Raw genomic sequence first — 27635 nt, 5'->3', positions numbered from 1 at the left:
TTGATATGTGATTATTGGGTATTGACACTCCCTCCTCCATGACTATAGCTCGCTAGTCTAAACCCATTTGTTTGATTCGCAGAGACCACGAAGAAGAAGAACAGGTTGCTCACCTGTAACTGTGTTTCTTCGAGTGGTCATCTGCGAATTCACACAAACCCGCCCATCCATCCCCTCAGTGTCTGCTCATTTGACAACGCTTGTTACCGCGCTGATTAGCGGCTCATTCGGAACTGAAGAAGAGCGGGCCACCAGGGGCCTTATATATGGGTGGGCGGAGCTACCGCCAAAAAGTTGCAGAAAGATACATTACTTTCTGCCTAGAGATTCTAGAAGTTTCCGAGGATTGCTGCGCAGGCGCAGAATAAACCCATTTGTGTGAATTCGCAGATGACCACTCGAAGAAACACAGTTACAGGTGAGCAACCTGTTCTTCCCCACTGTGAGCCCTCTGCAAAGTACACAATGGGCAAAATACACTGAAATATTCCCTGCCATTGCAGCAAACCTGAGATCCTTTACTGAGGAGCACAGCAAGCTAGCTCCCTCCAAAGACTTGGCAAATAGATGAATCCTAGAAAAATCATAAGGAGCTTGTATGCTGGCAGAATAGGGAGGGCACAGCCTGTTTCATATCTAGATAGATCTTCCATTCAAGACCGTAATTGGTTTTTCTTCCTGTGCTTCAAAATTTCTGGGAAGTTTCTATATGTAGAGCCAATTGTCTTGCAGTTCACAAAAGCTTATCTGAGTGATATTGCCTAAAAGTCATTCTTAGGGAAAAACTAGATGCAATTTAATTGTGTAAATGCAGTGCATATTATTTGTAGCAGCTGTGGCTTGTTGAGGAAAAACAAAGCTTGGAAAAGTTACTTATCTGGACTGCAATTTCCAAACTGCTCCAAACAGCATGGCTACTGGCCATAGTATTTGGAGGATTTGGGGAGGTTTATTTAAAAAATAATAATTTTACCAAGTAATGGAAGAATCCTACAGGGTGGAGAAAGTTTACTCTTTCTGCCAGAATCCCAACAATATTCACTTATAAGTGTCTGTTTGTTTTCCTAGAGAACCTCTCTTGGTTGTATGGGCTTCCCTGTGGCACTTACATAACAACAACAATAACCATTAATTGCATTTCCTTCTGGCTTGGCTCATAGTTCCAGTTCCAAGCCTGCTACAGAATCCTGTCTTCCTACAACCTGTTCCTTGACACAGTTTTTGCCATAGCTGGGCTCTGATACCAAAAGAGAGACTGGCTAGCAGATAAATAATCTGGGAAATTCTGCATGATAGTAATAGTGGGGAGGTGGGGTGAAATCCCATAGAAATAAGTTGTCTTTTTCCTTTTGTGTTGGCTTTAAAATTCATTTCACTGATCATCTCAACCAATTTATATGGTAGAGAAATGAGGCCAAATGCAAGGCTCTTCATGCCTCCTGCCTTGGATTAATTTTTGATCCTATTTAGATAACTTCATCCCATAAATTGTTCAGTCTTTGTTACCCTCTAGGCTTTTAGTGTATTAACTAATTTGAATTAGATTATATTGTTTGCTTCTCAGACATTTTGTTTTTGAAGTCATGTCAGAATTCTTGGCTGTATGTCTTTCAGCCATCATAATCCTCAAAGTCAGATCCATAATCTCAGTTGTTATCATTTTACACAGTGTTTCTCTTTTTGTAATCTTATTCTATGACACCATACTCCATGTAACACCTGAACAGACTGCCTGAAGTCAACACTTTCTGCTTTGACAATTTGTATATTGATGTGAAAATCAAGAATAAGCATAACCAGCAAATATACTTCTCACTGTGGCCTTCAATACATAAAAGCAAGAGTATGTTAAATATATCATACTTAAATTTAGGCAAGGGTTGTAATATTTACCTGCTTAGCTTCTGGATGTTTTCCCAGTCTCAATCTGTTTCTCACAGATTCTCTATATTTCCCCCTTACATACATTGATGGTGACCAAAATATTGCTGGGGAACACAGCAAGATGCCGAATCCTTCCGGCATATTGTGTCACCTTTCTGGTCACCTTCCTGTCAGTATCTCTTGAAGGTTCCTCCAGAGAACTGAGCATTTCTGATTATTCAAAGATTGCATTTAGATTTGCTAGCTTGCCTGTTATTCCCTTGATGGTTCTAGTGTCACATTAGTTAAGAGCTTGGGTGTAGATTTTCTCTTTCTTCATCAGCCCTTACAGGAAATGCAGGTTGCATTCTTTTCACATGTCAGACTTGACAAGCCAGCATTAAAGTGTCCATAGAGCTTACATTGGGAAGGGACAGAGAAATGAGTTGGTTCTCTATCTCCTGACTGGGTGGAAGTTCAAGCAGCTTGCCTGAGAGAATTTAGGGTATCAAGGCTACTAAAGCATTACTAAAAAGCCTTGACCTTAGCTGCCATGGGTTCCATTTGTAGTAAAAAGACAGGATAGGAATTGAATTTAATAAATTAAATTAAACTGATAGATGACAACTGATTAACTGATAGACAGATCAGAGAATATATACCACTAAAAAGAAAATAGCAACTTGCATAAATTCTGCACATGCTAATATTAATATATAAATCCTACATTTTAAATTTCACAGAACCCAAATGAGTTAAACCTACCAGTAAACTCATGCCAAAATGTGAATGAATTTTTCTTCAATTCAATTTTTATTCAAATGGCCCAAATCCTGCTTCAAAATAAATTCCCTTTCAATGAATTTACTTCCATTTGATGCTGCCAAGGGGTGGATCCAGATGTAAGTGCAAGTGAAATCACCAAAGCAAATCAGTAACTTCCAGCCACTTGAAAATGAAACTGTAGTGGGACTTTGCTGAATAGAGTAAGCTATAATGCAGGAATGTGAGGAATTGTCCCAAAACTGCGCTGAATTTATGAGTGGAGCTCATCCACTCATAGTAGGTGGAATCTGAATCTAGTATCAAAGTTCCCAACTAGATGGAGTATTACTCCACCTTAAATCACATTAAATTCAACATTAGCAGAGTGGGCATTTGGAATCCAGCAAGGCAGAGAAGAATACAAGAGCATGGAGAGTCTTACTGTGCAATTCGGTGACTTGTGTGCATAGCTAGTCTCTTGCTTGATTTTTTGAACAACATACCATAGGTAACTCAAATGGCTTGATTTTACAGGGCCACACACACTAAAATCTCAAGTTCCCCCTGGAACAATATCGTTTTCATCAAAGTTTGATAATAATTAGTTAAACATTATTAAGTGCTCCTAATTTATTAAAACAGTAATTTTAGAAATCATTAATTAGATAATTAAATGAGGGTGTTATTAACAGGTTATGCAATGACTAACATTTCACCTTCTTTTGATTTGCAATTTTAGGGATTAATAAAGGATTTGGAATGATTTGAGGCCATTTTTATTTGGTTTTTAAAACAAAACTAACATTTTCATGATGCATGTATTAAAAGTTAACAGTTTAGTTTCTAAATTTTGTTGAAACAAATGCCCATAGTGTTTTGTTATTTATTGTGTCATTGTAAATGCTCTTGTTTTCAAGCTATGATTTTCATTTTCAAGTACAGTACAGTGTATGGGACAAACAATGAATGGCCATTTCTTTTCTGTATGGAAACACTGCAGAAAGTTAAAACTTTACAGCAGTTTAAAACTTCAGTTGCTCATTTAAAATGCAGTTTAGGCATTGAAAGAAAAGAGGTGGGCAAAGTTACCATGGGAATGTGAATGCAGCAAATATAAGGGTTCTAAGAATGAATAATTTTCAATGACTTACTGTCTCCAATTTGGAGACAGAAGGAAAAGTTCATGGATGGGGGCAGAATTCTTATCCGACCAGCAGTGCCCTCATTCTACCCCTCCTCATTAGTTAAACCCCAAATTTCCCATTGTACTTCATAGGTTATGTTGCCCCAGAGGGAATCCAGAACCAGAATCTAGGACATAATTGAACAGATTAATGGTCATCCATTTCAAAGGGTTGATATTTAAGTACAGTGGGCTCTCAGAAAGGTGTGATTCTAGGACCACTCGTGGATACCAAAATCTGTGGATGTTCAAGTCCCATTAATTGGATAGCAAAATGGCGATCTGTATATAAAATGGCGAAATCAAGGTTTGTTTTTTGGAGTGTGTGTGTGTGTGTGTGTATTGAATATTTTCAAGCCCTGGATGCTTGAATCCATGGATAAACTATCCGTGGATAAGGAGGGCAGACTATATTTTCTGCTCAAACAGACATTCCAAGGAAAATAACAAAGAGTGAAGACAAAGAAAGCAGAATGTAAAGTTCCAGCAGGGGATGCAGCTGGATCACAACCCTAGCATGCCACTGCGCACGTCTGCATTCCAGCTGAACTCCTTTTTGTCTGTGAAGCTTGTAGCCAGCCGTTCAGAATGTCTCTGCCAAGAGCCAAACTAAACAAAATATGCAGGAATCCTTGCCCAGTCACCCTTACGTTGCTATGATGGTTCCTTAGTTACCAAATGTCCCCTTTTTTGAGCTGCTGAGTTCTGAGCTAGCATACCTCTCTCAACCAACATAGCTGGCATTTTCCACCTGACTTTTGTACATCAGACAACATTTCAGCTTCACGTGGAAGTCCTTACAACTTAAACCATGCAGGCACAGTGAAGTCCTTCATAAAAGAGAAAGCATACTGTAGTGAAGTCATTCAGCCCACGTCCTACACTTCACCACTGAGGCAATGTTGTATTAGATCAGCCTTCCCCAGAAGCCATGCTGGCTGATGGAAGTTGCAGTTCAGCCCATCTGAAGGATGCTAGATTGGGGAAATCTGTGTCACATGTCTGCCCTTTCTGTTTCAGTTCCATTACTCCATATGGTGGAGTTCTATATCTTTCTTTGTGACACAGGAACCATCTTCAGGCATTCTCAAGGGGAAAATGGCTTCAAAAGGTGTTGGATCCAGAAATCTGGCCCTCATGATCCTTATACAAAGTTCCCAACTAGATGGAGTATTTCTTTTTCAAAGTTCCCAACTAGATGGAGTATAATGACTAGCCTTCAAATGGGCATGGTAAATGTGCAAAGACTGAGAATGAATTGAGAGCGGCAGCAAGGAGATTAGAGAAAGGGTATAGTTACAGGGGGACAAAGTGAAGTCATTGCCACTCCAAATAAGAATGATTCCCCCACTCATTAAATTTTCCTTCAGTCCCCAAATTACAAATGTTACAGAGAGTGACACAATGAAAACAGTTCACACCTAGAACTCTTATATTTGATGTGTTTGCGTTCCCGTGGGAACTCTTGTCTGCCACTTTTCTTTGAATGTCTAAACTGTATTTTTCAATATTTGAAATTTTAAGTTATTGCAATGCTAGAAATCTGGATACTGATGGAAATTTTCACTTTGGAGAAAAGAATTTTCATTTGGGAAGACAATGGTCTCATTCATCCACCATAGTTTTTTACATTGTAAATCTAAGGGCAGAGATTGTCAAAATCACAATCTGTAAACCTCTCTGAGAGCTTTTGTGGCTGAAGTGCAGGGTATAAATACTCTGAATGAATGAATGAATAAATAATAGCTGCATCCCTGAGTTAGAGCCAGGGCTGATGCATGATCCCCTTTTTGAACATGAATAGGCCTAAAACCCAAAATCAGCATTAATAGAATAGCATTATTCAGCTGTAAGTAGCTCTGCTACCCAAACAACATACTAATAAGAACTAGAACATTAAAACTATGTTGGATCAGACAAAAAAAAAACAGCATACCAAACATTCTGTTCTCATACCAACCAACATCTTGCCTAGGGGAAACCCACCAGCGGGATAAGAGTTCCTTGCAATCTGCTCATGTTCTGTGGCAACTAATTTACAGACCTGTACTCTGCATCTGATATAGAAGTGATTTGTAGCCATCCTGACTCATTACCATTGATGATCCTAATCTCCATAAATTTATTTAGTCCCATTTTAAACCATCTTGAATCCTATGGTAGGAGAAAGGCAGGATATAAAATAAAAAATAAAGGGTGCACAGATGGGCAGCCGTAACCATAATTTACCGAATTCCACAATTTAAATATGCACTGTGCAAAAAATGTGCCTTTTTTATTTGTCCTGGGTGTCCTTCCATTTAGCTTTGGTGGATGACATCAGGGTCTTGTAGCAGAAGGAAAAGAGAAAAGCCTATTTATTTTTTTCACACTAAGCATAATTTTATACACTTCTTTCATATCTCTACTTACCATTTCTTTTCTAAACTTGAGCACTTGCTCCAGACCTTCAGTCATTCTGACTGTCCTTTTTTGCACCTTTTTTCCCTCTAATATATCCCTCCTTTCCCAGTACAGTGAAAAATAGTAATGTATTGTGGTGTAGTGCTTTGAGAGTTGGACTAGGATTCCAGAGACCATGGTTTAAACCCCACCCAACCAAGGAAATCCAATCTCTCATGGCCCCAGAGGACAGCAATAGCATATTGCTTCTTGAACAAATCCTGTGATAGGTTTACCTTAGGGTCTACCATAAATCAGAAATTGCCTGAAGGCACCCAACAACAGCAACCTATTAGATATACGAGAGTACTGAATCCTCTTAAAAGCAATTAAGCTGAAGCCAAGACTCTTTTCTTATACTTTCACACAGTTTTGTGCAACCAATTGCTCCTCCTTTCTGCTCCACCTAAATTCCATCCCTATGGAAACCCCTATCAGCCACAGTATCATTTAAGTTATATACTTCATTTTTACCCCATATTATTCCCCATACGGGGCCTCAGGGCAAATTACAAAATATTAAAACAATACACATTAAAAACATACAAACACATCATTAAAAACACATAATAGTTATTTTAAAATTATTTTAAATTATCTATAGAATTGAATCCATTTAAATATTCATCAGAAGACAGAATGTATCAACAAAACAACACAGCATTAAAAGCCTACTGTACTCAACTCGTAAAAACTCATTGAAAATGAAAACTTTTCACTTGTTGGGGTTGGGAGAACAAAATGGGAGCCATCTTAGCCTAGCCAGAGAGCCCATTCCAAAATCTGGGAGCAGCTACTGACAAAAGCTGGTATGCCTCAACATGTCAAGTGCTAGATATAAATTGTAGGGGAAAGATTATCCAGTGGCGTCCAGATTTCCATCTCTCTAATACAGTTCCTTCTTGAATTTCCACTAAATCAATTATCCTTGCATCTTCCATAGTTCATGGTTTCTTTTGCTTCTCTGTCAACACCAACAGGAAAATTCTCATTTACTTCCAACTCCAGTCTTGCCCAACTTCTATAGCCCACTTGGTCTAATCCTCTCCCCACCACTCCCTGCATGCACACACACACACATACAAAAATTCACAGTTAGTTGGTACAGACATTCTCCTCTTCAGTCTTCTGCCATGAAGTTATTCTGACCCTAACACCTTCTGGATTCCTGGCTCAGAGTCCAGATGTGAGACTGTGGGTGCAGAGTTTAAAGTGGGCATGAGGCAGACATCAATATAATTATGAAATTTAGCATTATTCTTTTGAGGAAAAGAGTAGGGAGTGTCTCTCTACTCAAGAGTCAAAATCATTTTCAGAGGTTACATTCCAGGGTTCCATCATGCTTAAGTCCAAAACTCTTAATGCCAGTAAGAAAGCCTTAGGAGTGGCATTTTAACATTTTAGGAAGCAGTAGAAGACAAGCCTACAGACCCTTCAATTCTCCCAATTTGGCAGGGACAGTCCCAATGAAACTTCTGACATTCTACTTTTGCAGCTACTTTCAAAATGTCCCAGTTTGTCTTTCCCCTACTGCCCACTTTATCCTCAGCTTATTTCAGCTTTTGCAAAATAAGTTCAATGTGAAAAAGTGGCAATGGAGAGAGGAGAGGAACAGCAGAATCTTGTCTTTCCCAGGAGACTGAGGCAAAAGCAAACTGATGCAGCCTCTCCTACTTTGTGTGTTCGTCCTCATTAATATCTCCCCCTCATTTTGAACACACTCTGACATTCCTTGGACACATGTGTCCTGGTTTTCATTTGTGAAATGCTGGAAGGTACTGATCTACTGAAAAGCTGGAAAAACACTAAATGCTGATGTCATGGGAAATGGGGTGTGAGCATCTGGGGAAACCCAGAGAGCCAAATTGGGACTCTAAGAGGGCTAGACACATCCATAGAGCCTGAAGATCTCCAGCCCTGCCCTAGGAGCTGGTAAAACATGAACCTTTGATGCGTTCAAACACCAGCTCCAGTAACAGAAATCTAAAATAACACTTTTAAAATATATATGCACACACACAAATACACTGATCTTGATGGGAGTTGTTTGTTTTCCAAAATAGTGATACCAGCAGACTGAATAAGGAGCCAAAATTATCAAAACTGAGGCACAGAGATTCAGGATCAGTCACCTCAAACTCATGTATTTGGAGTAGCAGGCATTTGTTTCATTCCATGTCTTAGATGGTTTGACTGTGAGATACAGATGATTAGAGTAGTAGTAATGAATGCAGAGAAGAATAGGCCTATGTTTTAATGGTCTCCAAAATTGGACACATAAGGTCTCTTTTCAACCTGAAGCAAATTACTCTGGGTGACCTCTCTTTATAGGAAGGAAGCGCTGACTTATAAAACCATTTTCCTGCTTCTACAAGCAATGCCCGCTCAGAAGCGTGAAGCTAAAATAATCCCCATGCTTCCCACTCTGTATTCCTGAAGTTTCATTCATAGTATTCTTTAAATATTCATGTGTCACATTAGAAGTGAAAGAGAGAAAAACACTCTTTTACTGGGCTGAAGTGCAAATGGATTTTTAAAAACAAAAACACACACACAAAACCCAAACCCTAGATCCTCAACATATGAATGTTTTAAAAGACATATTTTAGCCCTGACTGCAGCTGGGGGGGTAGCAGCCACATTTCTGTTTCAAAACAAAATTCATCTGAGGGCCAAACAACAGGCAGTGTGATGGACTAGAATTGTTGTTGTTGTTGTTGTTATTTTGCATGTACACTGTTAGTGGCATGCACAAGCATAAGTCTACCTTGTGTCTTATTTTGCTCATTGCAGCAGTTAGTATTCTCTTCCACTCTCTGCAATTCCCAAAGCCATCATCCCCAGTACTCAATGCCATAGCCCCCCTGAATATTCATTCCATGGCAGGTGAAGAGTTCAGAGTCATGGGCATTAGGGAAGTGTCTGGCTATGGCCCACAGGCAGATGCAAATCAGTGATATCATCTGCTGAGAGTCTGGCAGATCTCAGCAGAAGATGCTATAATCTGCATTTGGCTAGGGGGTACAGCTGATTTCCACCCTTTCCCCTCTCCACCAGCCATGGAATAGCAGTTCAGGGGGGCCATCACTGTAAAACTGTGAATTCCAGCTGTGGTGAGTGAGGAGCCATAGCACAATTTCAACTGTGGAATTTCTACACAATGCTGGAGTGTACAGTATATAGGATCTCAGCCACAGAGTGAGCAGCCCATGTGGGTAAAGAACACCAAGCTCTTTCCCCTTAACCACCTTACTTTCACATAATCCAGACCTACACAACTTGGCAGTAGGTAGGGGCCAAAATTACAACAGGCTAAATTTCTTCAAGCTGCAGAGAGGGTTTTAGCAGCTCATTTTCCAAGTAAAAGTATAATTAATGAGAAAAATATTTTAATCATTAATTAGTCATTAATTAATTATTAATCTCAATAATTAATTAATAATTGATAATGATTAATATTATCAATTTCAATTTCATCATCATCCTTGTCTGCCTGGCCCTTTCCTCAGGAGAAGGCCAAGTGTCAGAGAAGCTTTGAGGTGCAAACGTTCATCCATTCTCCTCCTCTGCTGCCTAGTTCTCCTGCGGAAGAAGCTTGAAAGCACCTGTTTGCCTTTCCTTCAGCATGCCCTCTCCTTGGGAGAAAGCTGGGCTGAAAAGGAGGCTTGTGGGGTGCCCATTTGCCCTTCTTTCTCCTCCTCAGCTTGTCCTCCTCCTTTGTCTGGCTCTTTGCTGGGAGAAAGCCAGGCAGCAGAGGAGCCTTGAAGTCCTTGTGGGCCACCTGAAATCCTTTAGCAGGCCACAAGTGGCCCACAGGCTTTATGCTGTGCAGGCCTGACATAGTCCATAGATCCATTCCTAGCTTTCCTCCAGTATGTGAGAAAAGGAGAATACTACCTGAAATGATTAACTGCAGGAATATAAAGCAGTACATGGGAAGGGTTCAGCACTTTTCTCTAATGCACTCCTTAGGTTGTTCAGATAAGATACTCCTGCCTTGGGTTTTCTATGTGAATGGGGTGGACAGATGAATTATGACTGTGATGAGCCTAGTTTGGCTGTAAATTACCTAGAGCTGTATTGAACGTAAAGTTACACATGCAAATGGATTGCACATTCCTTGCAACTAAAATAACCAATTGAAATTGTTATGATCAAGAACCAAATAGTAACATCACAATTGGAGTCATTACTGAATTTAGACAATTCAGTTTTGTTTACCATAGTTTTCACTCATTCTTTGAAAATGTAGGTCAGAATTCCAGTTTTTAATCAAAATCAACAAGTATGATCTGGCCAAAGTTCATTTTATGGGAGGAATTTACGCACAGTCTCCCAATAAATTAATTCTCCCATAAAAATCAGGATGCTTAATTTTGGCTGCATACTCTTAACATTGTGAACCTTCTTTCAGACTTCAAAACGTTAATGCTCAAGTTTTGGAAATGTAGTCTGCTTTTTTAAATAGGTTGTTAAAATCACATTTGGACAATTGTACTTTCTCCCTTAATTTAAGTTGAATTTGTTAGTGGCTGTATTTAGCAGTTCTAATTTCAATTTACAAACATTTACCAACCTGATAATAGTTCAAAATTAGTTTGACATCTTTGTCACTGTTTTACAGTATGGAAAATTGTGACAAAAATTATTATTCTGTTATATTTACGTGGACTCAAAGGGCATTCCTGTTGATAATGTAGGTCACTGATGAAAAACTATTTCATCTGTTCAGCACAGCTAGCTTATACCTTATTAGTCAAACAAGGGAATGTGTGTGAAAACTGGTTTCAATACAGTTTCAGTAATTTGATTTATCTACAATATGGTACAAGCTAGCTGGAGGCAGAGCATATTTTACCGATATTGCCAGCAATCTAGTTAATGTATGCCAACTTGTTTGTGCAATTCCATTAAGAAATGTGCAGTGAAGTCATATGCATTTTCAGATGCGAGATCCACAGAGTTCATGGGAGATTGCTTACAAATATGTACCTAGGGTTGCGAGCTTACAAATATGTACCTAGGGTTGCAACATTAGACTTTTTATTCTCATGAATGCAGCAGCAACTACCTGTTTGTGTAGTTCCCTGCCTTACACAGGAATACTTAAAGTAGACATAAACTCTGTTCAGGGATTTGAATCTCACCTGCAATAGAGGGCCTGTACAGACTGGGGAAAGGGGGCGGACAGAGGCTGCCCCTTTCTCCCCCGGATTGTGGTCGTGCCAACCATACGGCGCAACAACAATGCACCTGGAAAAAGGAGCCATGAAACACGGCTACTTTTTCTGCTGCTGCTGAGGTGCCATTAGCACCCTGGAGCGGCGCAGTGACGTCCATTGTCTGCCATGCCATTTGGGCACGGTGCACGAGATACGTCATCATTGTGTGCCATCTGAATGGGTGCACACCAAGATTGTGCCCAGACAGTGCGGTAGGGTTCGGGAATGTGTGGACGCTCTACTCTCCAAGCCCTAAAATCAGCCCCAGGTCAGCGCAAGTGAATGGGAGAGAAGTGCTGTGCCCATTGCCCCCATCCTCTTTGTCATAATCTCATCACTCAGCTCTGTCATCTGTCTTGTCTCATGCCTGTTGCTTGGCTCCATCATTCATCATGTACTGGAAAGGTGAATATCTGCAACAGAAGTCTTGTATCATTTCACAAATGATTTAGAATCTATGGAATCAGGATGTAGTAGGAGTCAGTGTAGTGTAGGGCCACTAGTGAGAGCCCTTGTGCTGTAGTTGTTTGAGTGGTGGACTCTTGGAGACCAGGGTTCAAATACCTTCTCAGCCATGAAAACCCCCTGGATGACATTGGGCAAGTCATACTCTCTCAGCTTCAGAGGAAGGCAAGGGCAAACTCCCTCTGAAAAAATCTTGCCAGGAAAACCCTGTGATGGGGTTCCATAAGCCAAGGTCAATTTGAAGGCACATAAAATAAGACAGGTTGGGTATCCCTTATCCAGAATTCTGATATCCACATTCCAAAATTGTCTGTATGGGTGGCAGAGATAGTAACACTTTTGCTTTCTGATAGTTTAATGTACACAAACTTTGTTTCATGTACAAAATTATTCAAAACATTATTTATAAAATTACCTTAAGGCTATGTTTATATGTTTATACAAAACATCAGTGAATGTCATATTTAGACTTGGGTGCCATCTGCAAGATATCTCATTATGTATATGAAAATATTATTTTTTTAAAAACCCAGAACCCTGAAATCTAAAATACTTCTCTTCCCATGCATTTTGGATAAGGGAGATGCAACCTGTATGATCGGGGTTTTAAATCCAGTGACAGCTACTGGATTCCAGGTCAATGAATCCAATTTGAGATTTAATGCAAATTTCCAAGGAACTGTGCAAGTTTCTGACCAATATTCACAAAATATGTGAAGTTTGGATTTAGACCCAGTGGGGATTCACCTTCTTGTAGAAGCTATCACCCCTCTAAATTTCATGGAAATGCTACATGATTGGGTAGACTCCCTGCTGCAGATGTTATTCCTCCATTGCATGATAGCAAATGGAGAGGGTTGTCAATATTAGCAAAGAGATTTGGATCCCTTCTTTTTCAGATCATTTCTTTTTAAAAGCTATCAGCTAGTCTCTTCCCTTGTTTTAAACTAAAGTCAGTTTATGAGCTTATGCTATACTTGCAAGGTCAGCTTCTCAATTTGCAACAGGTTTTATAACCTTATGCAGCATAACCTTATGCAGCACTGAAGAGTGGCCTTGGGTACCAGGTACCATATAGACATAAGCAGCATGAAATACATGGCTTCAGTTTATAAAGTAACATCATGGTGTACTCTGCAAGCCTCGCTCATTGGTGAGTGTGTATTTGAGGGACTCATCCAACCCTTGTGATATGATAGTGAGCTCCTAGACAGATCCATTAAGAAGACTTTCCTGTGAATGAATTTGAATGATGCCTCTTTTGCTGTAATGAATACTTTTTTCAATTACTTTTTCTAATTATTTTTAGACATTTTGGAGATGTTTTGGATTATTTCATTTTCAAATTTTCAAATTATAAACCATTAATAGTCCCAGGAACATTCCAGAAAATTCCAAAATGAATTGTGAACACTATCAAGTAACACAATGGGTTACTTTTGCAATCTTCTAACAAGATATAAGAACAAAATACTTTTTAGCACTCAGTAATGTGGGGTTTGGGAATTGTGTGTCCATACCCCTTTATGACCAGACCCTGAATATATATGCAATTGAATCTCTGACAAAAAGTAGAATCTGAAAGGGCCTGTTTAGGCCTGTGAACACTGCCACTCCTCAAAAGAGCAAGTGTCCAGAAATGATTTCCATTTGCCTGAAACATCACTACTGCTAACTCCCAGGTGCCCTCTAAACCTTGCAGCATGCGTACCCCTATGGTAATGGAAGGAATACTTAAAAACTTAAATACTGTACTTAAAAACTTACTTTTGAAAGGTTATTTTCCAAACTCTGCATAAATCAGATACTGAGCAACTTCAAGGAATTTCAGAACATGTGAGTTTTTAAGCAGAGTGCATTTAAAAGTAAGATTTTATAGAATATTTAAACAGTCATTTGTAGAAACTATGGTGGTAGGCTTATGAAGTAAATTCTTATTACAGTTCCTATGATGCATATTATGTCTAACACAAAAAGGGAAGAAAGAGATATAATAGGAGTCAGTGAGGAAGTATAGCATTTAAAAGATTATTGATGATCTAATCCCAAATTAACAATTCTGTGCTTAAAATATCGCTATCAGTATTATACTGTCCATTAACTAAGGTCTTGTCTGCTTGGGCCCAAAGACCCATTTCCCTCTGTTCTGGCATTGTTCTGATTGGATGATACATGTCCCAAACCCCAGTTCTGGTGCAAGCAGTCTGGACAATGTCTATTCTAGCACACTCCACATCATAACTAGGGTTTAGCAGCTTTAATCTCATTTTCAAAATTTACCAGTTATTCTGTATATTCCAGGAAGATCCGAAGCCCTCTGTTTCTATGTTGCAATGGCTGTCTACACAGACATCCCACTGAGCTGCCCAGCATGTCTGCTGCCACCACAGGTTGCTCTCGTTCTGATATCAAAACCAGGTGCCCAGCCATCTGATCATTGCTGGATGTTTCATTCTGACCTCAGATTTAAGTCACCCACAAGAGCAGTTAGATGTGCTGGGCAGCTCAGTGGGCTGCCCATACAGACAGCCACTGCAGCACTGGAAGGGAGGGACAGGTAACAGGGAAAGATTGAGGCAGGGACAGGGACAGGATACACTGGGTTGCCCCTGGTATATCTTGGCCCTTGCAGATAATGGAAAAGAAATTTTAAAAGGAATTGCATCAAAAGAGATTTCCAGCTGAGCTAAAGCTGCTGTATTCACTTGGGAATAATCACCATTGATCTCAGCAGTGGCAGGCAGGTACCGAATTGCACTGTAAAAGTTACAGAAAAATTCTTGTTCAGTGGAACAAAGCTATTCATTGTTATCAGTATGGTAGTTCTTGCATGCTTTCAAGGCCAGTGGATTAACCACTACGCTATTCAGTCTCTCCTGACCAAAACCACAAACGAACGATTCAGACTCTGGAATCCAAAGCCATCTCACTTACCTAATGTAAATCAAATTTGTTTTACTTTTTGGAACTGCTCTATACCTCTGGCTATAGCAACTATTTACAGTTTACCCACTGAAATGTGTGATCTAAGCATCAGCTTGTTGGGGGCATAAGTTATTCTTCTATTTGTGGCTATTACACAAACATCACATATATCTTGTAACTTGTACAAGTAGACTGTCAACTGCAGTTGCAAAATGAGCTGTCAAAGAAAGCATGCAAACTAGGTGGGAAAACATTTAGCTTCCCATTTTATGGTGGAAGCAATTCTGCTGAAGACTGTGGGTGTCTTAAAAGTTCATTTCTAAGCATGCATCATCATCTCTCTCTGGCCCCTCTTTTTGTTTTTGAGCAAAATTGAGGATACTAAGCACAATAATTCTAAGGGTTCTAAAATGGCTGCAGTCTTTGCTAGAAGCAACAGCTGACTTGGGATGAGCACTGGCTGATCCCAAATTCTCAGGGTGTATGGCCAATTGGCCCACTTTTTATGTCCTGTAACCCTCCCCCTCCAGGTCCCCTCCCCCTACCTTTGCACATGAAGGAAAGGGGAAAACATCAGAAAACCAGCACCCTTGGTACACCCCTCCAGCTTCACTCTCATCTTGTTGCTACAAGGCATGCTCACAGACTGCATCTAGCATGCGGCTACAAAACAGTCACAGCAACATCAAGCCAAATTCATTGCTCATTTAAAACAGTCATCTGCATAATGCTTTGAGACTGTCATGCATATGAGAATAACTCTATTCTTTTTTCCCTTCTTGTTTTTTATATTTCTTTTTATATAGCACTCCTTCTGACTCAAGGTAAGTTTTCTCCCCTTATATGTGTTTTGTTTTTGTTTGTTTTGCTTTGTTTTTTGTGGAGACAGGAGGTTGATCTTCGCTCTGTACTTCTCTTGGATGTGGCCTAGATTTCAGTTCTTATCTTTAATTTGGCACTATTTGATTTGTCACATGTTTTAGTAGTTTTACTACTAGTTGCTACACCAGTAACTGTCTATTGACACCTTAGCATGGCCCACTCAAAGCAAATGGCCCTTCAGGGAGCCTCTCTACTATGCCTAATAGTAAGAAAACAGAGAGGATGTACATACAGCCCCTAAGGGATGGTTCGATGCCACCCCTTTCCTAGCCAGATTGGGGCTGCAGCCACCTTATGCCATGGCCCCAATCTGGCCTTTCGAGGGCATGAAAAGAAGCTGCTATTGTGTGCTCGAAAGGGCACAATAGCCACATTGCTGCAGCTATGTGGTTCTCCTTTGGCACTGCATTGTATGGGTGAAGCACCGGGGAGTGCCATGGTGCCATGCGCTATGTGAAGCAGCATGTGGCATCAGGTAACCATGGGGTGGAGTCAAGCATGTTTCATGAAGACGCTACGCCCTGACTCCGCCTCCATACCAGGCTTATTGGCCGGTGTGTACAGGGCCAGAGTCATCATTGCCTACTGCACAGACATCCACTCATCCTTCTACCTCTGGCAAACAGTTTTTGCAGAATATGGTGATGCTTCAGAGGTGTCAGCAGCCAAAGAAAGAATACTTTCTAAGGACTACTTTCTGTTGCTAGTAACACTGTTAATACAACTGAAGTAGGAGGGCAAAACCCTTCCTTACTGGAGACAATGAGGGAGGCAGAGATGTCTTCCTCAGCATTTTACATGTACATGATTGTTAATGGTCCTGGTTGCTGACCACAGCAGAAACTGCAATATATTTGTATGGTTTGGGTTATAATTCTTCTTTGTCCCTTACTGCCTCCTCATGCCTATGAACCCATCATGAATGTCCACGTTATTTATTCAAAACTGACTTAGTGAATTCTAGCCATCATCATCATTGTCATCATTATATTCTTCAGCCAGAATCCTGTTGAACAGTTATGAAAACATAATCTACAATTACACATTCATAACTGCTATGTATTCATGATCCCCTAGATTAGGGCTACGTAGGGATCATGAAAGTTGCCCAACCTTTACTCACCAATAAATAGCTACTTGAACTAACAGAGGTTCATGCCCTGTTAATCAAGAAGGAGCTGCCTGGCATTCTACTATCATCCCCATCGCTTGAGGGGGATTTGCAGCAGGAGTCCTTTTTCTACCTGTCACACCAAGATTTGTTCACAGGAGGAGGTGGGAACCTCAGACACTCACTTTTCAATCAACAGTTGAAAAGACTCCCATCAGTCCCAGTGTCTGTTTACCAGTAAGTAGGGGTTGTTGTTGTTGTTTTTTTTTGGGGGGGAGTCTGGCCGAAATCCAGTACATAGCACCATAACTACCTACATTGTAGGTAATGGTCATACAGGATTCATAGAATCATAGAATCATAGAGTTGGAAGAGACCACAAGGGCCATCCAATCCAACCCCCTGCCATGCAGGAAATCTCAGTTAAAGCATACCCGACAGATGGCCATCCAGCCTCCTCTAAAGAAGGAAACTCCACTACACTCCGAGGGAGGAGTGTGTTCCACTGTCAAACAGACCTTACTGTCAGGAAGTTCCTCCTAATGTTGAGGTGGAATCTCTTTTCCTATAGCTTGCATCCATTGTTCTGGGTCCTGTTCTGTGGAGCAGCAGAAAACAAGCTTGCTCCCTCCTGAATAAGACATCCCTTCAAATATTTAAACAGGGCTATCATATCACCTCTTAACCTTCTTTTCTCCAGGCTAAACATCCCTCGTTCCCTAAGTCATTCCTCATATGACATGGTTTCCAGACCCTTCACCATTTTAGTCATTGGACATGCTCCAGTTTCTCAATGTCCTTTTTGAACTGTAGTGCCCAGAACTGGATGCAATATTCCAGGTGGGGCCTGACCAAAGCAGAATACAGTGGCACTATTACTTCTCTTGATCTAGACAATATACTTTTAATGATGCAACCTAAAAATGCATTGTTCTTTTTAGCTGCCACAACACACTGTTGACTCATGTTCAACTTGTGATCTACTTGGACTCCTAGATCCCTTTCACATGTAGTCTCCTTCAGCCAGCTGTCCCCCATCCTATATCTGTGCTTTTAATTTTTCCACCCTAAGTGCAGTACCTTACATTTCTCTGTTGCATTTCATTTTGTTAGCTTTGGCCCAGCTTTCTAGTCTATCCATGTTATTTTGAATTTTGATCCTGTCCTTTGGAGTATTAGCTATTCCTCCTGATTTGGTGTCATCTGCAAATTGGATGAGTATGTCCCCAATTCTGTCATCCAAGTCATTGATGAAGATGTTGATGAAGAGTCTGTTGATCATCTTAATAACCCACCCTTTCCTACAAACTGGGACTCATAACTAGTCACATAATGTAACTAGTATGCATATCACAATAGTCTACAATTGTAATTTTTTCTTGAATTGAATTTAAAAAAAAGAACAACCATATATCTGGATGTATGTGAATTATCATTTATAAATGTACATTTCAATCACAGTAGCCACATCATCATCCAAGAAAATGATGTGACAAGCAAATCCTGTGTAAATGGAGAAAAAGAAAACATTTCCATTTCTCTATTGTGGTATGCAGGCTAGACACACACACACACACACACACACACACCCTTTGCATATTAAAAAAACAGACATCAGAATAACTGTAAAACTCAAGAGTTTTTTCCTTCTTAGAATTCTATCAGCTCTTCAATTTCAGGAAGTCAGTCACAGCTGTTCCCACAGTAATTGTGTTGCTCTAATTCAGTGGTGTGCTAATTTAATCAGATCTTCTGGAACCAAATAATATGTATTAAAATAATACAATTTCTATGCCTTCTTGTGCTCAAATGTGATTGTTTTTGGCAGGTAGCATGAGATAATTCACTCACTTGGCTCAGTAGGAAGTTGCTCTTAAGTTAATAAGTAAAGAGGCTGAATATCTGACCATGTTAGAGAAGAAACATGGCCAGTTCACAAAGCCACTTCCCAAATCCAGTCCCTGTCTTCCCACCAACACCAGTACAACTACCAGACATGCTCTAGAGCAATGGTTCTCCACCTTTGTTGCTCCAAATGGTTTGAACTTCAGCTCCCAGAATCTCTGAAGACTGGTCACATTAGTGGGGAGGTGAAGTCCAAAATATCTGGTAATCCAAAGATTGAGAACTCCTACTTTAGATCATTCTACTCAGAGTTATGGTTGCTGGATTTCTGCTGGTCCACAAGTAATTCCCTGGTGAGTTTCCAGGAAAAAAACAAAAAAATTGTAGCCAATAGTGCAACTATAGTACCGGTCTCTGGTACACTTAGTGCAGCGCCTTAGATAATACCCCCCTCCTTTAGATGAGCTGCCAAGTGAGCTAGATTTATGTAATGACACTTCCATCCTGGTTAGCTTCTGCAGTTGGGCACTTTAGAAGGACTGTGTTGACATCACTTGGACACGTGGATGATAGGCTTCAAACTCTGTAAATCCTGTGGCAGATGATATGCAGAGCAACATAAAAAATGCATATGCCACCGCACACGTAGAGTGCCACTCAGGACAGATCATGACTAATGAGTAAAGAATGGAGGTGACATTTTCACTTAGGCCATGTCATGTTAGATTTAGAAAATGCAAACATTTCAGGAGTGTTGGAAAAAATTACGTTGAAAATTACATTGAAGTTTGTCATCTCGTCTCTTTGCTTTAGCTTCTGCCTTTCCCCCGACTAGACCAGTACATTATGTAGCCTTTTTTTAGAGCTGGCTCTTGAGTAGACCAGGCAAACTTTATCTTTTTCCTTCCATCCTTCTCTTGTTCTGCATATCACAAGATTGATATATTGTTGTTCCGTATTCATGGGTCTTGCCTATATTCTTAACATTTTCTATCTGTCCAGGGCTGATCAGAGTTGCAATCCATCTGGAGGACACCAGATTGGAACAGGCTCAGCTAGATCCTTTACTTTTTGAAATCCAGCAGCCTTAAAACCTAGCTAGCTGGGTTGTGTTGGTGCCAATGTCCAGATGGGGAGTTACTTATTTACAGGAATGCCAATGTAAAATTAACACAGTTTAGAGCAATATACATTAGGATATAAAGACCTCTGTCTTTATATCCTAAAAGAAAAGAAATATTGAAAGTGCATGTGTTGATTCTGTATTTCAGCGCTGACACAATATCAATGCCTAATCAATCCTATTACAGTATTAACCAATTTCCATTACAGTAATTCGCTAACTGAAAAATTCTAGAGAAAGCACCACTTGTACTAGGAAATTGTGCCAGAACTTGGAAGTAACTAATTCCAAATGCATAGTAAATGGTCAGTTACACATAATTAGTCGCTTACAATTCATTCCTTTGTAATAACTGCAACATAGCTAAGTAAATTCCTTTTTGCATGTAGATAAAATTATGTGTTTGTAATTTGATTGAGGATCTCTTGATTATCTTGTAGTGTACCTATAACTGCTTAAAGTCATTTTGATAGTTATGATAAAGAAGCAACAGCAAATAGTTTTAAGTCCTGCCTCATCTGTACCTTGTATAACTGAGCATGTTGAGACAACTGTGAACTGAATATGAACGAATTGTGCTTTCTGTCACAGACCACTGTGCATTCATATGTATTTTTAAATTATCCAGAAATTAACTTAGGCCTGGTACAAATGGGCAGGAAGAGGCAGCAAGATGCCACCACTTTCTTCCCCAGATTGTTGCCATGGCCATGGCAACTGCACAGGTGTGGCAATGATCCACTCCAAAAAGGAGCCACGAAACGCAGCTCCTTTCCACACCACTGCCAAGGCGCCATTAGCGCCTTGGAGTGACACGGTGATGTCTCTTTGTGCCACGCCATTTGGACGTGGTGCACAAAGCACGTCATTAACGGGCACGCCATTTGAACGTGCACACCCAAAATGGCACCAGAGGAGTGTGAAGTGTGCGGATGCTCTGCTCTCCTGAACCCTAATTTTGGTCCCAGGCCACCGCAAAGCAGCAGTTTGTACCAGGCCTAAGATGTTACTATTTAGAAATGAGAAAATAAAGTATTTTTTTTAAAATTGTAATGGCAATTAGCTGTAACTAATTAGTTTTTAAAAGTAATTTTCCAGGCTCTCAATCTTGCTTTGTCCCTACTGCCATGTATGATTAAACTGAGGTTGAGAAATGGTGTACCTTGACATGACTGTCATGATTAACTCTTGAGGCCACTGAGCTTAATGTCTTAGAATGTTTTGAGTTCAAAGCTGATACTAGTCTGGGCAAATCATGCACACAACCAGTCACTATGTAAAACAAACAAACAAACAAACAAACAAATCAACTCAACAATGGCTCTTCTGCATCAGCTACCCTCTCTCCCCTCACTAGTCTGAACAGATCTAAATGTTTCATCTACCCCTGTTCAACATCCCAAGGAGTGATCATGTATGCCTGGAGTTTGTTATACAGTGAAAAGGAGAAGCCAGGCATAGTCAGACACACATTCCAGACTTTAGGAAAGCTGATTTTAGTAAACTTAAAGAAATACTGGGGGTGATCCCATGGTCAGCAATACTAAAAGAGAAAGGAGTTCAAGATGGATGGGAGTTTCTTAAAACAGAGATACTGAAGGCACAATTTCAAACAGTTCCAATGAGGAAGAAAAATGGGAGATGTCTCAAGAAGCCAGGATGGATGACTACAGAACTTTCAACTGAGCTAACTTTTAAATAGAACATGTATAAGAAATGGAAAAATGGGGAAATCACCAAAGGGGAATTCAAACAAATAGCTAGCACGTGTAAGGGTAAAGTCAGAAAAGCTAAAGCGCAGAATGAACTCAGGCTTGCTAGAGAGGTTAAGAACAATAAAAAGGGCTTTTTTGGATATGTCCGCAGCAAAAAGAAGAAGAAGGAAACGGTAGGGCAACTACATGCAGAAGATGCCAAAATGCTAAAAGGAGACAAAGAAAAGGCAGAATTACTCAACACCTTTTTGCTTCAGTCTTTTCAGACAAAGCAAAGGTGCTCAACCTGAGGATAATGGAGCAGAGGACAGAATAGGGGAATTTCAGCACAGAGTAAAGAGATAGTACAGGAATACCTGTTTAAGCTAAATGAATATAAGTCTCCAGGACCGGATGAACTACATCCAAGGGTATTAAAAGAACTGGCAAATGTAATATCAGAGCCATTGGCAATAATCTTTGAGAACTCCTGGAGAACAGGAGAAGCCCCAGCAGACTGGAGGAGGGCAAACGTTGTCCCCATCTTCAAAAAAAAAGGGGGGGAGAGGGTCCCACCAATTATTGTCCAGTTAGTCTGACATCAATACCAGGAAAGATTCTAGAGCAGATCATTAAACAGTATATCTTGATTTCAGTAAGGCCTTTGACAAAGTTTCCCATGGCATCCTTGCAAACAAGCTTGTAAAATGTGGGCTAGACAAGGCAACTGTTACATGGATTTGTAACTGGTTGACCGGCTGAACCCAAAGGGTGCTCAGCAATGGCTCCTTTTCGTCCTGGAGAGAAGTGACCAGTGGGGTCCCACATGGCTCTGTCCTGGGCCCAGTGCTATTCAACATCTTTATCAATGACCTGGATGACAGAATTGGGGGCATACTTATCAAATTTGCAGATGACACCAAATTCGGGGGAATAGCTAATACTCCAGAGGACAGGATCAAAATTCAAAATGACCTGAATAGACTAGAAAGCTGGGCCAAAGCTAACAAAATGAAATTCAACACGGAGAAATGTAAGGTACTGCCCTTAGGGCGGAAAAATAGGAGGCACAGATATAGGATGGGGGACACCTGGCTGAATGAAACTACATGTGAAAGTGATCTAGGAGTCCAAGTAAACCATAAATTGAACATGAATCAACAGTGCGATGCGGCAGCTAACAAGGCCAATGCGATTTTAGGCTGCATCAATAGAAGTATAGTGTCTAGATCAGCAGTTCCCAACCTTTGTTGGGCCATGACCCCCCAGCGGGCTTTGCGACTGGAAATCCCGCCCCTTCCCGGCCTCCCAACCAATTAGAGAGGCCACTGAGGGAAAAGGGGCAGGACTTCCGGTCGCAAAGCCCGCTGGGGCTTGCAGTCCCGTCCCCTTCTCCCCGCGATTACCTGGCAGCCCTGGGGAGAAGAGGAGTAGGAGGCCTCCCTGTCCCTTCCTCCCCGTGGGTGCCTGCAACCGCGGGAAGGAAGGGAGAGGAGGAGGGACCCCCCGTCCCTTCCTCCCTGTGGGTGCCTGCACCCATGGGAAGGAAGGGAGAGGAGGAGGCGGCCCCGCCTCCATTCCCTTCCTCCTTGCGCGTGCCTATGCCAGCGCGGGCACTCACAGGGAGAAGGGAAAGGAGGGAGCCCTGCCCCCTTCCCCTTTTCCCAATGCGATGCCTGCTCCAGCACTGGCACCCGCGGGGAGAAGAGGAGGGGGAGGCGGAGGGGGTTTCCCAACCTGGCGACCCCCCAGAAAGGGTCACGTGACCCCCAAAGGGGTTGAGACACCCAGGTTGGGAACCCCTGGTCTAGATCAAGGGAAGTAATAGTGCCACTCTATTCTGCTCAGGTCAGGCCCCACCTGGAATACTCTGTCCAGTTCTGGGCACCACAATTCAAAAGAGATGTGGAGAAACTGGAGCGTGTCCAAAGGAGGGCAACTAAAATAGTGATGGGTCTGGAAACCATGCCCTATGAGGAATGCCTTAGGGAGCTGGGTATGTTTAGCCTGGAGGTGAGATGATAGTCCTGTTTAAATATTTGAAGAGATGTCATATTGAGGAGGGAGCAAGCTTGTTTTCTGCTGCTCCAGAGACTAGGACCCGGAACAATGGATGTAAATTAGGAGGAACTTCCTGCCAGTAAGGGCTGTTCGACAGTGGAACATACTCCCTCAGAGTGTGGTGGAGACTCCTTCCTTAGAGGTCTTTAAACATAGGTTGGATGGCCATCTGTCAGGGATGCTTTGATTGGGAGTTCCTGCATGGCAGGGGGTTGGACTGATGGCCCTCGTGGTCTCTTCCAACTCTATGATTCTATGAAAATCCTGTACTCTAGCTGTATCATTGTGAAAACTGGGGCCATCTCTTTTAATTTTTCCTTGCTCACAATGCACACAATGGCTTTTCTATAAAGAGACCAGAAAATGAACAGCATACAGTCTGCCCTCCTTATCCACAGATTCAAGCATCCATGATTTGAAAATGTTCAAAAATATATAAATTCTAAAAAGCAAACCTTGATTTTGTCATTTTATATAAGGCACACCATTTTACTTGCAATTGTATTTAATGGGACTTGAGCATCCATGGATTTTGGTACCAACCCCAGTGGATACTAAGGGCCCACTGTATTGAGCTCTGTTGACACTGGATTTTCTAAAAGCTATAGCTGTGAATGAGAAACTGGCTCCAAGAATGGCAAAAGCAATATTCAGAAGGGCTTGGGTACTTTGCAGTTCTTTTTGAAGTGGGAACTTTTCATCTTACAAGGTTAATTTCAAGATCACAATAAACTGATTTTGTTCAAGAACAGCCCTTCACTATAGACATTATTCCAGTAGATAAAGCTTTCTCCACATTTCTGGAAAGGCACCGTCCATTTCTTCTATTCAGGAAAAAATAGCATTTTTCTGTACCATTAACATTTGCTGAGGTCCAGGATAAGGTGCTAGAATGGAATGCTGTCTTCTCTAACCATGTTTCTGTATCTGGAAAGCAAAGATGGGAACCGAGGAAGAACTGGCAGGTTCATTTCCCTGCCTGGCAGCTCCAGACCTTATCAGGTCTAATTGGACTTGACAGCTGGGGAGTCTAGGGTGCAATCCATGTTGAAAGCTGAGTACTGAGGCTGATGCAAACAAATCAGGGCTGGTTAATAATTAAGCTGCAGTTTGGCAGCATTCACCTTGACAGACTTGACCTGTCAAATTAAAAACTCTTTCGTTGTTTGTTTGTTTGCTCCTGGACACATCTTGCTGTTGGGACTTCTGCCACTTTAAGCCTGTGGGCAATTGTTCCTTTGTAGAAACAAAGTAGTGTGGAGTCCTCTCCCTTCAGATATTCATCTTTGTGTTTCCCTTGCCATCTTGAAACACAGTCTGGAAATCCATTTGTTTTCAGTGTGCTCTTTGTTGCCTGCAACTGCTTTCCCTTTATTATATCTTCTTTTCATTTCTCCCTCTCTGGAAAATCAGTGCCTATTGTATGCTTTGTTAAGCACTTGGCCTAAATTGCATTGTTTTTTTTTCTCACTTAGAGTAGACCTGTTGAAGCAATTGCTGAAGGGCAAGTCAACAGTTTCTAAAATCCCATTGATTCAATGGGTCTACTCTAGATCAACAATTGGATTTAGGCTCCTGAGGGACAGAACTTGGGAGACAGTGCTACATACATAGATATTATTGGTTCCCCGTCCACATTGTCATTGTCATGTATCTGAGTGTTTCCATTAGCAGGAAGAGAAAAGTGCAGCTATGGGAGGAAGACCCAAAATGATGACATTGTCCCCTCAAGTAAGAATTCTGCCCCCCAATGAAATTTTCTTTCAGTCCGTAAATGTCTGCCCTACAAAGAAAGAGACATTCTAAGATACTTAGATTTGCCGTTCCTTTGAGACTAACCATGAAAGAAGTTGTAGCATAAGCTTTCATAGACATGGACTATTTCCTCAGATGCACTTGAGGAAGTAAACCAAGTCTACAAAAACTTATGCTACAGCTTTCATACAGTTAGTCTCAAAGGTGCTACAACAGTGCTTTGCATACTGATATTCCAGACTAACACAGATATGTCTCTGAATTCTACAGTTGCTTTCCCTTGGTAATTTTTCCTACCCCTTTTCTTGGGATACCCAAACTCTTTTTCTAAATGTCCAACAGAAGTTTTAAGTTATTGTAATGCTACAAATTTAAGGAGTGGAGTAACATTTCATTTGGGGAAGAGAATTCTTATTTGGGAGACAGTGCTCTGCCCCCATAACTACACCCCCTGAGAAAGAGTTTAGATTACTATTCATGAGTGAGTGAATGAAGAAAAGGAACAGTTAGCTCATAGCCTTTATTTTGAGTACATTCACCACAGGCCTTTGAATACTACAGGATCACAAACCGTCCCGACCCCCCAACTCGGGAAATTTCAATGAGAGGTGAAACAGTTTTACAAGCAATGAGGGGATGCCTAAAGAGAACCCTTTCATCACAAAGGCCAAATTCAGTTTCAGAGAAGTTAATCAAGATATCTGGTTGTTGCTTTGGCCAAAGACAAAGGATAAACAATACCAACACACTTTGCTAATATGTAACAGACTTAGGAGAGGCCCTTCAGCCTTTTCAAATGTGGTCAACCACATTAAAAACCACAGAAGGCACTGACTGATAATGCTATGGCCATCTTGGGAACCGCAGAAGATTCAGAAGCCTCAGAGTGGTTAGATAGGTTGCCATAATCTGGAAAGACTTGAAGGTACACAACAACAAGGCACACCCCTCTCTGAACTGCAAATCCCAAGAGATTCCATAGGATGTTGTCATGGCAGTAAAACTGAAATCATTAAGCTATAATTGTATAGTGTGAAAGGACTCTACTGTGAAAGGTCTATCCACTTTGCTACCACAGGGATAGCTATTAAATCCAGTTGTGTGCACTTTGAAACAGCTGGAGAAATGTTTTGAGAGGCATGTTTGCACCTCCCATTCCCAAGCTTAGAAATGTTCATTTTGGACTTCCAGAATTTGTCAGCTGTGAGAATTTGATAGCTATAATCCAAAACAAAGTAAAATGTCTAAGATCCGTGACAGTTGGGTATCTTGCAGCATCCTCAGTACTGTGGGTTTTTGTGGGTTTTTCAGGCTATGTGGCCATGTTCTAGAAATTTTTCTTCCTGATGTTTCACCAGCATCTGTGGCTGGCATCAGATGCCAGCCACAGATGCTGGTGAAACGTCAGGAAGAAAACTTTCTAGAACATGACCATATAGCCCCGAAAACCCCCACAAAAAACCATGGATGCTGGCCGTGAAAGCCTTCAACTTCGCATCCTCAGTACTATCCTTTTGATCCTTCAATGATGAATGAAGTTGGTACCCAAAGCAACAGAATGCATGACAAGGATCAAGTACAGTACTTTGAAAGGTTTGATCCATGCCCCTGCAGACTCCTTTGGGCTATTTTTTCCCCAGTGAGGAACGGGGCAGGAATTATCTCATGCCATTTAATGATGCACATAAATAAGCCCAGGTAGACCAAGGAACTGTTTAAAGTGGCCTCTCCTTAATAGCTATGGTGTGTACACCACATCTCAGTTATCACTGAACAGTACCAGCCCTACCATTTGGCAATGTGACTACCTCAGGCAGCAGTTTCCAAGTATCATGAGAAGACAACAGATTCTTAGTTTGTATTTTTATTGACAAGTTGGTGGGAATGTACCTGTGCATTTTCTGCTTCATATGCCAGGATAACTTGGCTGGTACATGATACTTACACACTTTGGCTTGATGGAAGGAGTTACCACTTGCTATTCTACCTCAGGTAGCAAAGTACCTTGGGCCAGTTATAGAACTGGAGTTAAAGCTCATGGGGAAAATGTGTTGTGCCCAATCAATTTCTTCTACGGCTGTGATCCTACTTGTGGTGGTACTGAGACAGAGGTCCCATCACTTCTCCATCTGGAGGAAAAGAATGATGGACAAGAGCATCAGTAACTCTACAAAAATAATAACTCAGTGCTGCTGTTTGGTCTTTTCTACTACCTTGAGGTTACTGAAGTGCTGATAAGTGAAAGTAGTATTTCTGTCTAGGGATGCCCTGAGAACAACGGAATAGAGTTCATCTGTTC

At 41.0% G+C, this 27635-nt stretch overlaps 1 protein-coding gene across 4 annotated transcripts in view; it reads left to right on the top strand.

Annotated features, from left to right (window-relative positions):
- The window catches only part of SLC8A3 (solute carrier family 8 member A3), a 269784-nt gene that overhangs the window by 224674 nt on the left and 17475 nt on the right, over positions 1 to 27635 (top strand). For 3 of the 4 annotated variants that reach the window (XM_042445826.1, XM_042445824.1, XM_042445825.1), the window contains one exon: positions 15672 to 15689. The exons of the other annotated variant lie outside the window; for it this stretch is intronic. In XM_042445826.1, coding sequence (XP_042301760.1) covers positions 15672 to 15689 — 18 coding nt within the window. The remainder of the gene's footprint in view (positions 1 to 15671; positions 15690 to 27635) is intronic. 4 annotated transcript variants of the gene reach the window in all.

The sequence above is a fragment of the Sceloporus undulatus genome, chromosome 1 (genome assembly GCF_019175285.1).
Source record: "Sceloporus undulatus isolate JIND9_A2432 ecotype Alabama chromosome 1, SceUnd_v1.1, whole genome shotgun sequence".
In the NCBI taxonomy this organism is placed as follows: Eukaryota; Metazoa; Chordata; class Lepidosauria; order Squamata; family Phrynosomatidae; genus Sceloporus; species Sceloporus undulatus.
Note: the sequence above shows the minus strand (reverse complement) of the source record. Positions and strands in the feature narration are given on the sequence as shown.